The sequence below is a fragment of the Musa acuminata genome, chromosome BXJ2-7, assembly GCF_036884655.1.
Source record: "Musa acuminata AAA Group cultivar baxijiao chromosome BXJ2-7, Cavendish_Baxijiao_AAA, whole genome shotgun sequence".
Taxonomy (NCBI): domain Eukaryota; kingdom Viridiplantae; phylum Streptophyta; class Magnoliopsida; order Zingiberales; family Musaceae; genus Musa; species Musa acuminata.
Genome location: NC_088344.1, coordinates 32,445,001 through 32,457,214, shown reverse-complemented (window position 1 = coordinate 32,457,214; position 12,214 = coordinate 32,445,001). Strand labels below are relative to the sequence as shown.

The window sequence follows — 12,214 nt, the reverse complement described above, 5'->3', positions numbered from 1 at the left end:
GAATTTTCATTTTTCTTTTTCTTTTATTTTCTTTTTTTTCGGTGATCTCATCACTTTGTCATCTTCTTCCCATCATAAGAATCACGTCAATGATATGTTTCCGTCCCATCAATATGATTTTAATCGATTTATAATATTATAATAAATTATGGACGATTTTTTTTAAAAAAATAGATCTTTAAAATTTATTTTTAGAATTTTTTAATAAATAAATAAATCATAGTATTTTTATATATTTTCAATTATAAGAAAAAAATAATAGTAAAAAATATTATCAAATATTATAATCAGACTCAATGGATTGATCTTTAGAAAAAGGATAAAAAATAATAATATTTCAAATATTAGATAAAAATTTAAAAAATAGGGAGATTTTCTCGAAATTTACTCATAAACTAATATGAAGAGACAATTTATTACTTAATTAATACTTAATTCTATCCAGCCAAATATTGTAATATATCTATGACTGAGGATACAAATGGTATCAAAATTTATGTCCCACTAAAAACAAGACAATTAGATAAGTCAAGATAAATAAAAAAGAGATAGAGAGAGAGAGAGAGAGAGAGAGAGAGAGAGAGAGAGAGTACAATAATTGAGGCCCAAATATGTGACTCGAGTTTGCCCACGAGGGAGTGATTCATTTCTTTGAGCTCTCCATTATTGATTGGATGCTAATTTGTGTTTCTCATGCAAGATTGATGATTGCTTGTGGGACAAAGTGGGATTCTTTATTGTCTCCTTCTATTATTCAAAGCATTTCCTCGTGCTCTCAACTCGAGTTATTATTTTTTTTATTCTATTAGTTCCTTCGATAGATAAAATAATGAGTTATAAATATTATAAATTTATTGATGCCCATTATTTCCTTAAGGATTTCATTCTTTTGTTTACTAATTCACATTATATTATGATCTTTGGTTTAATTATGAATCAATTTATTGAATAATCGACTTCATTTTTTATAAAAAAAATATAATTATAAAAAAAACTTTTAGCAAAGGAGGATGATATGAATATTATAGTTTTGGTTCAATGAAATAATTAATTGGATAAAAATAATGTACAATTATGACTTATAGTTCTTTCGAGTTAGCATATGATCATACCACGTAACATATTTATGGTTAGATAACCCACATAATTATTCTCTCTCGACCAACTTAACAGTCATCTTGCTTTAAAAGATCCTCGTGTGTGCGCTCAAAGATCACACTATTTAACTTAAGTATTAAAAAAAATTATTGGTATTAAACATGCAACATCTCTATCGAAGGATTTTTCGACGAACGTCGACTAATTTCGAACATGTTCTATAGGTCCATGCATCACACAACGTGAATCCGATTGATCGGATTAAAAAAAATCTTAGTTTCTTAACTTTTAAAAGAATAAAATATATTTTTATTATATTAAATAACGTACGTAACTTCGATATGTGGATTTAAACATGAAACTCATTACTTTATGAATTGAATGTTTTAATAGAGACATCAAATGATTTTGTAGAGGAAAGGAGAGGTTTGATGAAGCCACAAACTTCTACTAATAAAAGAAAGGAGATGTACGTTTGCTAAACTTGTATGGTTAGCCACCTATGCGTGTGTGATGTTGATGCCTCTATTGTGTTGTCTTGATGTATCATCCGATTTCTGGCCCATATCTCATGTTATGACGAAGAAGACAAGTATAAGAAAAGAAAAAGAAGAAGAAGAACATGATGATGATGAATTCGAAGAATAAGACGAAGAAGGAGGAGTAGATGAAGTGTCTCCCATCACATAGTAACATTTAAGGTATTTATTTATGACAAGTATAAGATAAGAAAAGAAAAGAAGAAGAAGAAGAAGATGATGATGATGAATTTGAAAAATAAGACGAAGAAGGAGGAGTAGATGAAGTGTCTCCCATCACATAGTAACATTTAAGGTATTTATTTATGTCTCAAATTAGGGAGAATTTTGTTAGATGAGAAAGACTCATTTAAATGGGGTTGGCACAAACTCCATACTGAAAGCTGAAGCTTCTTATGATCAACAAGGTAAGGAGAATTAGAAGTGTTATCACTGTAAAATTGTTGCAATTAGGGAGGGACTCTTCAAGAGAGGAATTCAAGCTATTATTTCACTCATTTGATGGATATTCTTAATCGGAACTATATATATTTTCTTGAAAAAAATTTATTATAATCAATTTACTCCTCTTCTAATAATTTTTATGTTAATTATGTTTTCGCAGAGGAAAACATGACCGCCAATAGGTTGAAATTTTTTGGGAGTCTAAATAGGATGATGATGATGATGATGATATTTTGCCATCGATTTTTTACCTCCGATTATTATAAAGACAATGTTTCGATTTGAAATATATATATATATATATATATATATATCTCATTTTTTTCTAGAAAAAAACTTAAAACTCTTAGTTTAAAAGCTTACGACGTAAGGTTTTGAATCATGTTAAGTATATTTGATACATCATCATCAAACTAATATTTTTTTGGATTACGATCCTTCTTAATAGGCTCGGGCCGAGCTGATACGACTTTCTTCGTAAGCCGGAGAGATCATTTGGGCCGAGCTTGGGTTGGATCTCTAAGAATGCTATGAAGATGGAAAGTTCAACTTGCTTGTTACTCCGAAAAGAATGCTTAGCCTTGTCCATTAATTACAGCTCCTCCTGAACTGAACTGTTGTGTGTAATAGCTACCTGCAGATCAAGAAGAGAGGGAACTCAGCACATTGTTCTTGTTTTTGGTGCAGTGTGTAAAGGAAGGTCCTCCTGATCGATTCTTGCACTAACTTTTTTGGATGAACACAAACCATGACAAGTCACTTGAACTGTTTGTAGAGGTTGTTTGTGTCCAAGGATTTGACTTGTGTGATGTGATGTGATGGATGGAGGAATCCCTCCTGTATTAATCTGGGAAAAGAGAAGGAAAGCATGAGAAGGAAGCAACTCCCTCACACTCCCTACTCACCTTTTGCTTGGAGGTAGCAAGTGATGGTTTCCAAGCTAAAAAATCCTGCAAACTCCTTTTGCCACTTGTAGTTGTACAGCCAACACATGGACATGGAGGTGTGTTAGGCAGATCCATCTGCAAATCCAACTCTCAACATGTTCTTGGAATCTCTTTCTGTGGCTTCAAGAAGCCCTTTTTCCTCCCCCCATCAACCTCATCATCTTTATGGCCATGCCGAGCTTTACTTTGGTGACAGCTCCTCATCGTGCCTCTGGGAAGAAGAGTAAGTAGAAGAAGAAGAAGAAGAAGAGGCGTCTCGGACTCGAAGCTGCATACATCATCACCAACGTGACACCACGACCGGTGACAGTGACGACGACGATGGCTTGTCATTTGTTTAAGAAGGCTAATGAAGCTTTGTCATCCACAATCTCAGTGCATCAAACAACACCTCTTTTTTGTTGTTTCTGCATGCGTTCTTCCACCCACCGAGCAAGCTTTGCATTGGACTAACACCTCCTCTTCTTCCACTACCAGAAGCCAAGAGAAGATCGAAGATCGAAGATCGATCAAAGAGATCCATGGAAGTGGTGGAATGGTGGGTGTGGAACAACAGGACTTCATTATTGGGGGTAGGCAAGTGAGCTTATCCTTAGTGAGCCAATCCTATTGGACCAAACACACAGCACATCAACATAAAAGTGTTGTTTGGTAGTGGGAATGTGTGGGCACAACAATGTCATTCTCGTGATGCAATTTATGTCACAGAACGATCAACGAAGAAAAGCAAAAACATGTATCTGTACAGTGAGAGAAAGCTGGATCGAATTGATAGTGCATCATAAAGGTCTATGCAGAGTGCAATGGTACTAAAGGACAAGGCAAGTCGCTGTATCGATGCATTTGGTGTAGATGGAGTGAGGAGGGCCTTCTCTTTCCTTGGCCAATAGAATAATGCCTGAGATTGAAGCTTTTGCTCATTCATTTAGAGCAGTCAAAGCTGTTCTGTTGATCATCTTCATAAATTCCAAGCACTGTATACAGCAGCAGAAGCAATTCATTCAAGTTTACAAGTCTCAACCCACAATTAGGATCAGTGCAGAGAGCAAATTGTTTTGATCCGATCATAAACCCCCAACACCAAAAGGTTCAACATCTACAGTGGCTGTAGAGAGAGAGAGAGAGAGAGAGAGAGATTTAAGAAGCTTGCAGGACTTGGAAATTGCAGCCTATTAGGGGGATGAGAATAAAGCAAGTGATCAAGTATTTATCAGCATAAAGTTGGAGTGTGTTTCCCCACATTCTTCTCAAAAAGAAAAAGGAATTGCATCACAAAGTATACCAAAGTTTTGCTTTACTGGAAATCGATATATTGGCTGAGACAAAAAAGAAGAAGAAGGCTACTTGATTTCAAACTGTTTGCACAAAGGATTTGGTCTTTTAGGCCTAATTCTACCATATGGTGCTTGAGCCTATTCAACACAGACAGAAGAGAGTGCAGAGATGGGGTAGCAGATGTCAACTCCTGGTCTACTCCGTACTCAAAAATTCCATGACAGATTGGTGGAAGACCCAATCATCGTTCCTGCTGCTGCTGCTGCTGCTGCATCTTTGCTGAAGAAATAATGCATCAACTTTCTTCCCACCCTTTTCAGCATCCTTTCATGTGTCCTTTGAACACATAGTTGATGAAGCATCAATAAGCAGGTTTGATCCAAGTTTGATGAAGCATCCTCACCATTTCAAGACCTGAGTGCAACCGAAGAACAAGCATGTTTGAGCCAGGAATTAGTTCCAAGTTATGTCAACTGGTGCAAGAATTCCTACCTGCAACTGTTTCAAATGTTCATGGATTGCAGAAATGTCTCAGTTTACTTGAAATCTGATCGATATAAGCTCGTTCGGAGGTCAGATTTGTTAGAGTTTAATTTGAAACTCATTCAACCTCGACTATTGATATCAGATTACTTTTTCTGCTCATCAGCCTGTCAAAACAGCAAGTTAATTAGCACAGCAAAAGATAATTTTTTGGTATGAAAACAGGTGATGACAAGTATTAGTTGTTAATAGAAAAGCCAATGAGCCAATGATATCTGTAGCTGTTTACCTGAGACTCGAATTCTGATGGCAAGATGGAAACAAGCACAGCTTATATCATTCTCCTTCAGAATGCTAATGATGGATGTTGAGCTACTGCCCTGGACATCCTTGTAGGTTCCATCTGGTCTTTCAAGAACAAGAGAAGAGGATAGTGAGGTGTGTCAGTGCCTTTGGGAAGACAGGAAATGGAGTCAAAAAGAGTCTTCAAGATGCTGGTGTCCAAGAACAAGACAAAACCTCCTCCCTACTGTTTCCTGTGTTGGGATGAACACTTTGGTTTACTAACATTCCTGTCATCCAGACAAACAAAGATATAGCCGAAAAGAACATCCTGTACACATATCTTTGTAGGCATATTTGGATCAATCTTATGGTTATAACATCAGAGTGAGCAAGCAGCCTGATACTGAAGCCAAACAGGAAAGAAAGAAGGCTAAGAACTACTAAATGCTGGCGAAGTAGATTTGTTTATTGGAAAAGGTTGTGATGGAAAACTGCAAGTGCAACATTTGTACATCACATTTCAAGAATGGAAGCAAAATGACATTAGCTTTTTGCTGTGAGTGGTAAATCATAGCAAAGCCAAGAACAATGCTGCTACTTTTCTTTCTGAAAACTACTGTCCTTTGCTGGAGATGATTAGGAAGGCAATTAGAAGAAATCTGCATAGTACTCGAGTGTCAGAAGACCTTTCCAGCTGAGAATAGGTCTCTTGACATTTGCATCAAAGTGATCAACCAAAAAGACAAGTAATTAGTTACCTGAAAACTTCGGTTCATCGATCGTCGACTTTACACAGCATTAACCAGCCTTGAAAGCTCATAATTCAGATATAATTTGCCATGTCTTAAACATGTAGGGTCTCAAATAAAAATCTCCACCAGGTATTATGAACTGGTAATCTCATGTAAAACCAGCAAAGTGGAAATCAAACAAATATATTATCACACTACTCAAACCACACATCATTTTCATGCGAGCAATAATCTACTTATTCAGAAAAGAAAGTGCTAGATGCCAAAAGAGGTCTGCCATTGTCAACTGAGATCCATTACACTCGATAACAATAAAGTGAACAGGGATACAATTTAAAGCTCCTTTTTCTTGTTCTTTCCTAATTGGAAAATTATCTTTTCGGCAAATTCATAAGGTAATTAAATACCATTTTTTTTTGTAGCAATTATTAAGCCCACTGGAGTGACCTCTTAATGTATAATTGAGCCAAAGGAAAAGAACACACAAAGCACCCCTTTTTTTTTTGGCACCAGTAGGAGCAACTACATCAAACATCAAGATATGACAAGAGAGAAAACATAAGATGTATGCAACAGGGTCAAATATTATAATCCAAAAGGATTCACTCTTATCCATCACCATAAATATCAAGAACAACCACCAAAGCATAAAGATTGTGCATCAGATTCAGAGTGGCTACAATGACTTGTGAGCAAACCTAAGTCAACAAACTAAATTTAATAAGAATGCACTAGATATGAATGTTGATATCAATGTGGTGAAGTGGAGTCTACATTTTATAAAACTAATAAACATGTACCAAATCTAGAAGGAAAAGATAAAAGCATTTCAGATGATGTCAGCAGTGTGCAGGTCCAAACCATCTAGAATGTCATGGTTGAGAGATTAAAAATGATCCTGGAATGAAGAATAAACTGAATAGATATATAATATGATCAAATACTTTTTTCTTTTTAGCTGGGACTGGAATGAGCTCTAATCAATTTGATTCCACAGCTCCTCAATTATCCATCCAATCGCCATCCAAAGTGGTCCATTTCAGTGGATCCCATGGCAATTGATATGCTATATCTTCACTTTACAGAAAGTGACTTCAATTGCGTGACACAAGCTGAATCAAGCCATGCTAAACAATAATCTAATCTAACATACCTCTCACCAATTACATCCTCTTCCTTCTCTCGCTCCAAAACATTCCCCTTGATCAACAGTGACACTGCATGAAAGCCAAGTTTGTCTTTATGTTTTAGCCCATGATTCTGTCATCCATCATCCACAGTCGTGCCCTTTCTCTTCTCCTTTTCTTGAAGATGCATCCAAAGCTATGCCCGCATTATAGTGGCACCAACATCCTGGCCCTCTTTCATTTCAAAGCAAATGCTTGTCACTGCTAATGAACCAGCTTCTACTTTAATGGGGGCAACAAGGTTTTTGGTGTCGAGGGTTCCGTCATCTGCACGCCATCGTCTGATAGCGATGGAGGAATTGTAATGGATGGATGCATGCATGCATGCATTGCTCGGCATCCATCCAGCAGGATGAGATGCTGCTTGAACCGGACAAAGTGGTACTGCCGAGTCTTGCAACTCTATAAATTCACATCAATACCTTCCATGCTTCCTTCCCCTTCAGTAGAACATCCCACTGTGACCGAGATCTTTCTTGGATCTTCTATTCTCTGGAAAATTTGTGACCATGTATCCAGGTGAGATTGCCAGCATTAGATACCTTTCACCTTCGTGTATGCCTTCTTGCCAGTCTCAGTACCACATGGCTGAGAACAGCATCCCCTCCTCCTTCCACCTGAGCGATCTCTTTGGATGTTGCTCCCCGAACCAAGCTCAGAGCTCGCCGTTGATGCATGAAGTCGGCCTTCCAAACAACGGCATCCCCTCCTCCTTCCACCTGAGCGATCTCTTTGGATGTTGCTCCCCGAACCAAGCTCAGAGCTCGCCGTTGATGCATGAAGTCGGCCTTCCAAACCACAGCGTGGTCGAGGCGGAAGAGCAGCGACTGTGCTGGGCCGAGGAGCGGAGGAAGAGGAGGATGATATCCAACAGAGAGTCCGCGCGGCGATCGCGCATGCGCAAGCTGAAGCAACTCAGCGAGCTGCGGTCGCAGGTTGCCCATCTCCGGTCTGCAAACGGCCGGCTCCTCGATGATCTCAACCGTGCCATGAGAGAGCGCGAGAAGGTACTCCGCGAGAATGCCCAGCTCAGAGACGAAGAAACAGAGCTCCAGAAGAAGCTGGAGAAGCTGCCACCTGAACATAGTTGTGCTCCACAAAATCCAGAAGAACTCGGCTCGGATTACAGTTGAATCCTCCTTTTTGTGTTCTTCCCTTTTGAACTCTCTCATCTCTCTCAGCGTGATTAAGCTGGTAGGCTGCATGCACAAGTTTACCATGCAAATAATTAATGCTCTTGCATCACGAATTTTAGTGATACGTATGGAGGAGTTGTCCTGTTATGATATCAGAAATCATTTCAAGAACATTAACCATGGCTACTAAGAAGAAGACCACCGAGTCGAAGAGGCAAAACAGCAACACCCAACTGCTTATTGGATAGCAGTCGATGTTACTGCTAGAAACATTCGATTCGGTGGAAGAGAACAGAAAAAGGGTTGTAGGCCACAGTGGCTGCACATATCATATTTGCCATGCAACAGGAATCTCTTGCAGGTGGTGGCAATTATTGGTGGTGAGCTTTCAAGAAAACCCTAATGTTTCAGATGTCTTTGCGCTAGAAGATTGAAAGACTTGTCTCTAGCAATCCGGACAAGGTTTTACTTTCATGGCTGACATGCCTTGAATTGTATACGACTCTCCCATTCCATGTCCATGAAATCCTGTTTTCATGTGCCTGTTTAAAGACATCATAGGGATAAGAAATTAGTTCAGTTCAAGGCAAACTATGCATCAGAAGCACCAAAAACCACAGCAAGATTCACTTGGATTCAAATGTTGTCATAGTCAATGTTTGACATTTCAGGACTTGGCTCTCTCAGAACTTGAGACATCTGGTAAATTCTACCTGGAGCTGCTGATCTTCCAAAAAGCATAGCCCTCTCCTCACAGAACTCGTGGATTTCAAACTTTCTTTACACTGTTTGGAGAACCTTCAACTGAAGTTAGATACTGAATTATTTCTAGTGCACTGAATGTTCAGAGAGAGTGACCTGCACAAATCCACCACAGAAAATGACTGACTGCTCTCTTTACACTGCCACCACCATCATTTCCAAGACTGTTGCTACTCAAGTTTTAGTGGCCTCTTGTGTGTTTCCATCAATGTCTTAGTCTTGGCTCATTCAAAGTATTTTGGGGTACAAACATTCCTCATGATTTTGCATAATACTAAGCCCATGAGGTTCCTATCTTCTCCAGAAAATGTTACATTATAGCTGCATTCATGGTTCCAAACTTTCTGATATTTCAGGCTTAAGATAGCGTTCACTTCTGGTGAAGCATCTCTGTCTTTTCAGAAAACTAACACATCAAATTGTTCTTTATGTCTGTTCCTGGATGAGGCTTAGAAACAGAGAATTCAGGTTTAACAGTACATGAAAATGCTAGTTTCTCCATCAAACAACAAAGCTCAAACTTTCAGGTTTGGTCCTTGGAACACAAGCAAGCTGGTTAAGTCCATTGGCAACCTTTTCTAAGCTAGCCTTCAAATAACTTTAGCAAGCATGTATGCCTCTAAAAAGAGGGTATCTTGAGGTCCCAAATAAGGTGGGTCATCAAAGTATCAGTCAGTTCATGCCATCTAGCTAAGACTGATGTGTCTCATCATGCATCATTTTGTTACATGCAATTTAACAGAATAGGTAAAGCTTACAATAATACTTCAGACATGCATGTATAAGTAGTGCACAACCAAATAGCTTTAGGCTGACCAAAGAAAGGAAGCAGCTTGGCAGAAGGATAAATGAACAAATGGATGCCACTAAAGCCTTATTTTATTGTAAATGCTTATATGCATGCGTACAAGATTTCTTGAGACTGAAGTGCACCATCCTCTCTTGATATGTAATCCAATCGAGTTAACATAGAGCCAATCAACTGTTGTCATACTTTTCCTTCATCACGACGGATGCAATATATTTGGTACAAAACTCGCATCCTTTGTATTCCATCAAATCAACATAGAGCCAATGAACTGCAGTACTTCGAACTCACACACACTTGAGTGTGTAATAAATGAGTGTCTGGTTGAAACAGTTGTATGTAATAATCTACTACTAATATCAAATATCATGTCAAAAAAATAAGAAAGAATGCATATATCAAATACCAGTTTGCTTCGGTCTTGAGTAATTTCCAACACCAATCCTTTAAAACAAATCATGCATGTCAAAAGAATAACAAGCTACTCACCACTGTTTGAACACAATAGGCAATCTTAATAAAAGTAGCAGCCTACAAGCAAACCTAAAAAATAAGCTACGCTTAATAGGAACGTGGCACGATAAATTTAGAGATACCAATACATCATATACAACGATCCCATCTCACCCAAATGGTATGGATTCTCTGGTGAACATGAAAACTTAATAGCAAGCTTGGCGCAAGATTCTTGCAGCCAATAACAATACATGATTCCGAAACAAACAGACGATACACACTATGTACCAACCACAATATAACTTCTTTATTTCGATAAGAACCAAGTCAAACACAATAGTACTGGTACATGACCAAGTTTAAAACTCGCAAAGGGATGAAATAGGCATCACACAGATCGATACTAGTTCTGGCAGGAAATGAGATGATTAAAGTACTAATATACGTGATAGAAACTATTATTACTCCTCTTCTACCTCTGACTCAGCATTCGACCATCTTTGTACCACTGCACTATGTAATCTTCTTCCAAACCATCTTCATCATAAAGAGATTTAGCTACCAAAGCAACTTCCTCAGTGCATCCCTACTAAATTCCCACAGAATGTTCCAATAGCACACAGAAGACGCATCTGTGATTCCTTATCATGCACTATAGCCAGAAGGTAGTTCTTTCTTCTTCTTGACAACCCATTTTGCAACCTATTTTACCCACACCCAAAAACAGGGCCTGAAAAAGTGCATTCGTTTTCTCTTGATAAGACTCAGTCAGAGCCCAGAAAGGAGCCAAGCTCACTAGGTTTGGATCCCTTCTTCAGTGTACCTTTGATCTCTACAATCATCTGCTCAATAGTGCTAGGTGTCTCCTTTGCTTCAGTTCCTGCTTTTGCAGCTCCCACTTTCCACTCTTGATTTTGCTTTCTTCTCTTCCTTCTCAGGCACATTACCAGTGGAATGTGCACATTATCAAAAAGCATGTGCAGTCACAGGATTACCAGATCCATAACACAGTACATACTCTTTGATAAAGTTCTCTAGTAATCCAGCTAATTTGGCAGTGTCATGAGCTCCGTTAACAAGCTAAGCACCAGTCTTTTCATCGAACTTGGATTGAGCACGAAGCTCACAGCCAACATACTTGGTAGTGTCAGAAGCTAGTCGGTGCAAGGCATTTGCAATGTCCACCATGTTCAAAATGTTTGTCTTGATGTCATTCCCACAACCTTCTACTTTAGTTATCATCTTGGGCACATTAAACTGATAGAAGGCATCATCGATGTTTGAAGCACCAATGTTCTGCAATGCCATCTTTGCACGAGGAAACACAAGTAGATAGACACTAACAATAATGTCAGACAATGGAACTGGACACAAAATATTTTTCCCTCAATGCAGGACTGGTCAGCCACTAGTATTAGCTGTGGAATTCTGTTCTATTGGCTTCTTGTAAAAGCACATATATTAACGAGCATGGTATATATAACAAGCCAATAGAAGAGAAGTTCCACAATTAATACTGATTAAATGAATGGTGTTTATGGTCCCTGTTTCCCAATCCATTAAAGAGGAAAAGATCAAAATCACAACACTTAATTTTCACATGCAAAACATTGCATACTATGCAGATAATTAAGGTAAGATACTAGATAGATAATCAGAAAGAAGGAAGCAAGGAAATTGATACAATCATAAAAAGAAGAAGTTGTGAACAATTTAGAGGGACATTCAACGATAGATAATGATAACACGCATCAACAAATTATCCAGTCGAGTTCCAAAAATTTTTGACTTAAACCAGCTTTACATGGCCTACTAATAATTGATACTTGTATCCTAACACTACTATCAAGAATTTTCTAGATTTTGGTCTTCCATGCATTAGGTACTGTTGCTGCTTTTCCAATTTCCTGGATACCATATCTGCCAAACAATAGTTTATATGTATTATAATGCATCATCCAGGTACCTTTAACATTCTTTCTATAAATAAAAGATCATGTGGAACTCAATCTTGGCAAGATACTTGTCTATACCACTATTGC

At 38.1% G+C, this 12,214-nt stretch overlaps 1 protein-coding gene and 2 long non-coding RNA genes across 3 annotated transcripts in view; 1 reads left to right on the top strand and 2 right to left on the bottom strand.

The window, feature by feature from the left end:
* Positions 1-4,350: 4,350 nt before the first annotated feature.
* On the bottom strand, positions 4,351-5,891 carry LOC135616297 (uncharacterized). The gene is made up of 3 exons (XR_010488313.1): positions 5,076-5,891; positions 4,796-4,953; positions 4,351-4,717 (listed from the first exon to the last, which is right to left on the bottom strand). It is a non-coding gene; the product is annotated as an uncharacterized LOC135616297 (long non-coding RNA).
* Positions 5,892-7,104: 1,213 nt separating this feature from the next.
* Positions 7,105-8,270, top strand: LOC103992354 (basic leucine zipper 43-like). Its single transcript, XM_009412012.3, has one exon. It carries the CDS (start codon positions 7,520-7,522, stop codon positions 8,141-8,143), a length of 624 nt encoding a protein of 207 aa, XP_009410287.2. The 5' UTR covers positions 7,105-7,519; the 3' UTR covers positions 8,144-8,270.
* Positions 8,271-10,457: 2,187 nt separating this feature from the next.
* LOC135617624 (uncharacterized) overlaps positions 10,458-12,214 on the bottom strand; it is a 2,971-nt gene continuing 1,214 nt past the window's right edge. The window contains exon 2 of the long non-coding RNA XR_010488793.1: positions 10,458-12,092. This is a non-coding gene — a long non-coding RNA (uncharacterized LOC135617624). The remainder of the gene's footprint in view (positions 12,093-12,214) is intronic.

Excerpts from the sequence above, each read along its gene's own strand:
- LOC103992354 (XM_009412012.3), top strand. The coding sequence starts at position 7,520 with ATGTATCCAGGTGAGATTGCCAGCATTAGATACCTTTCACCTTCGTGT.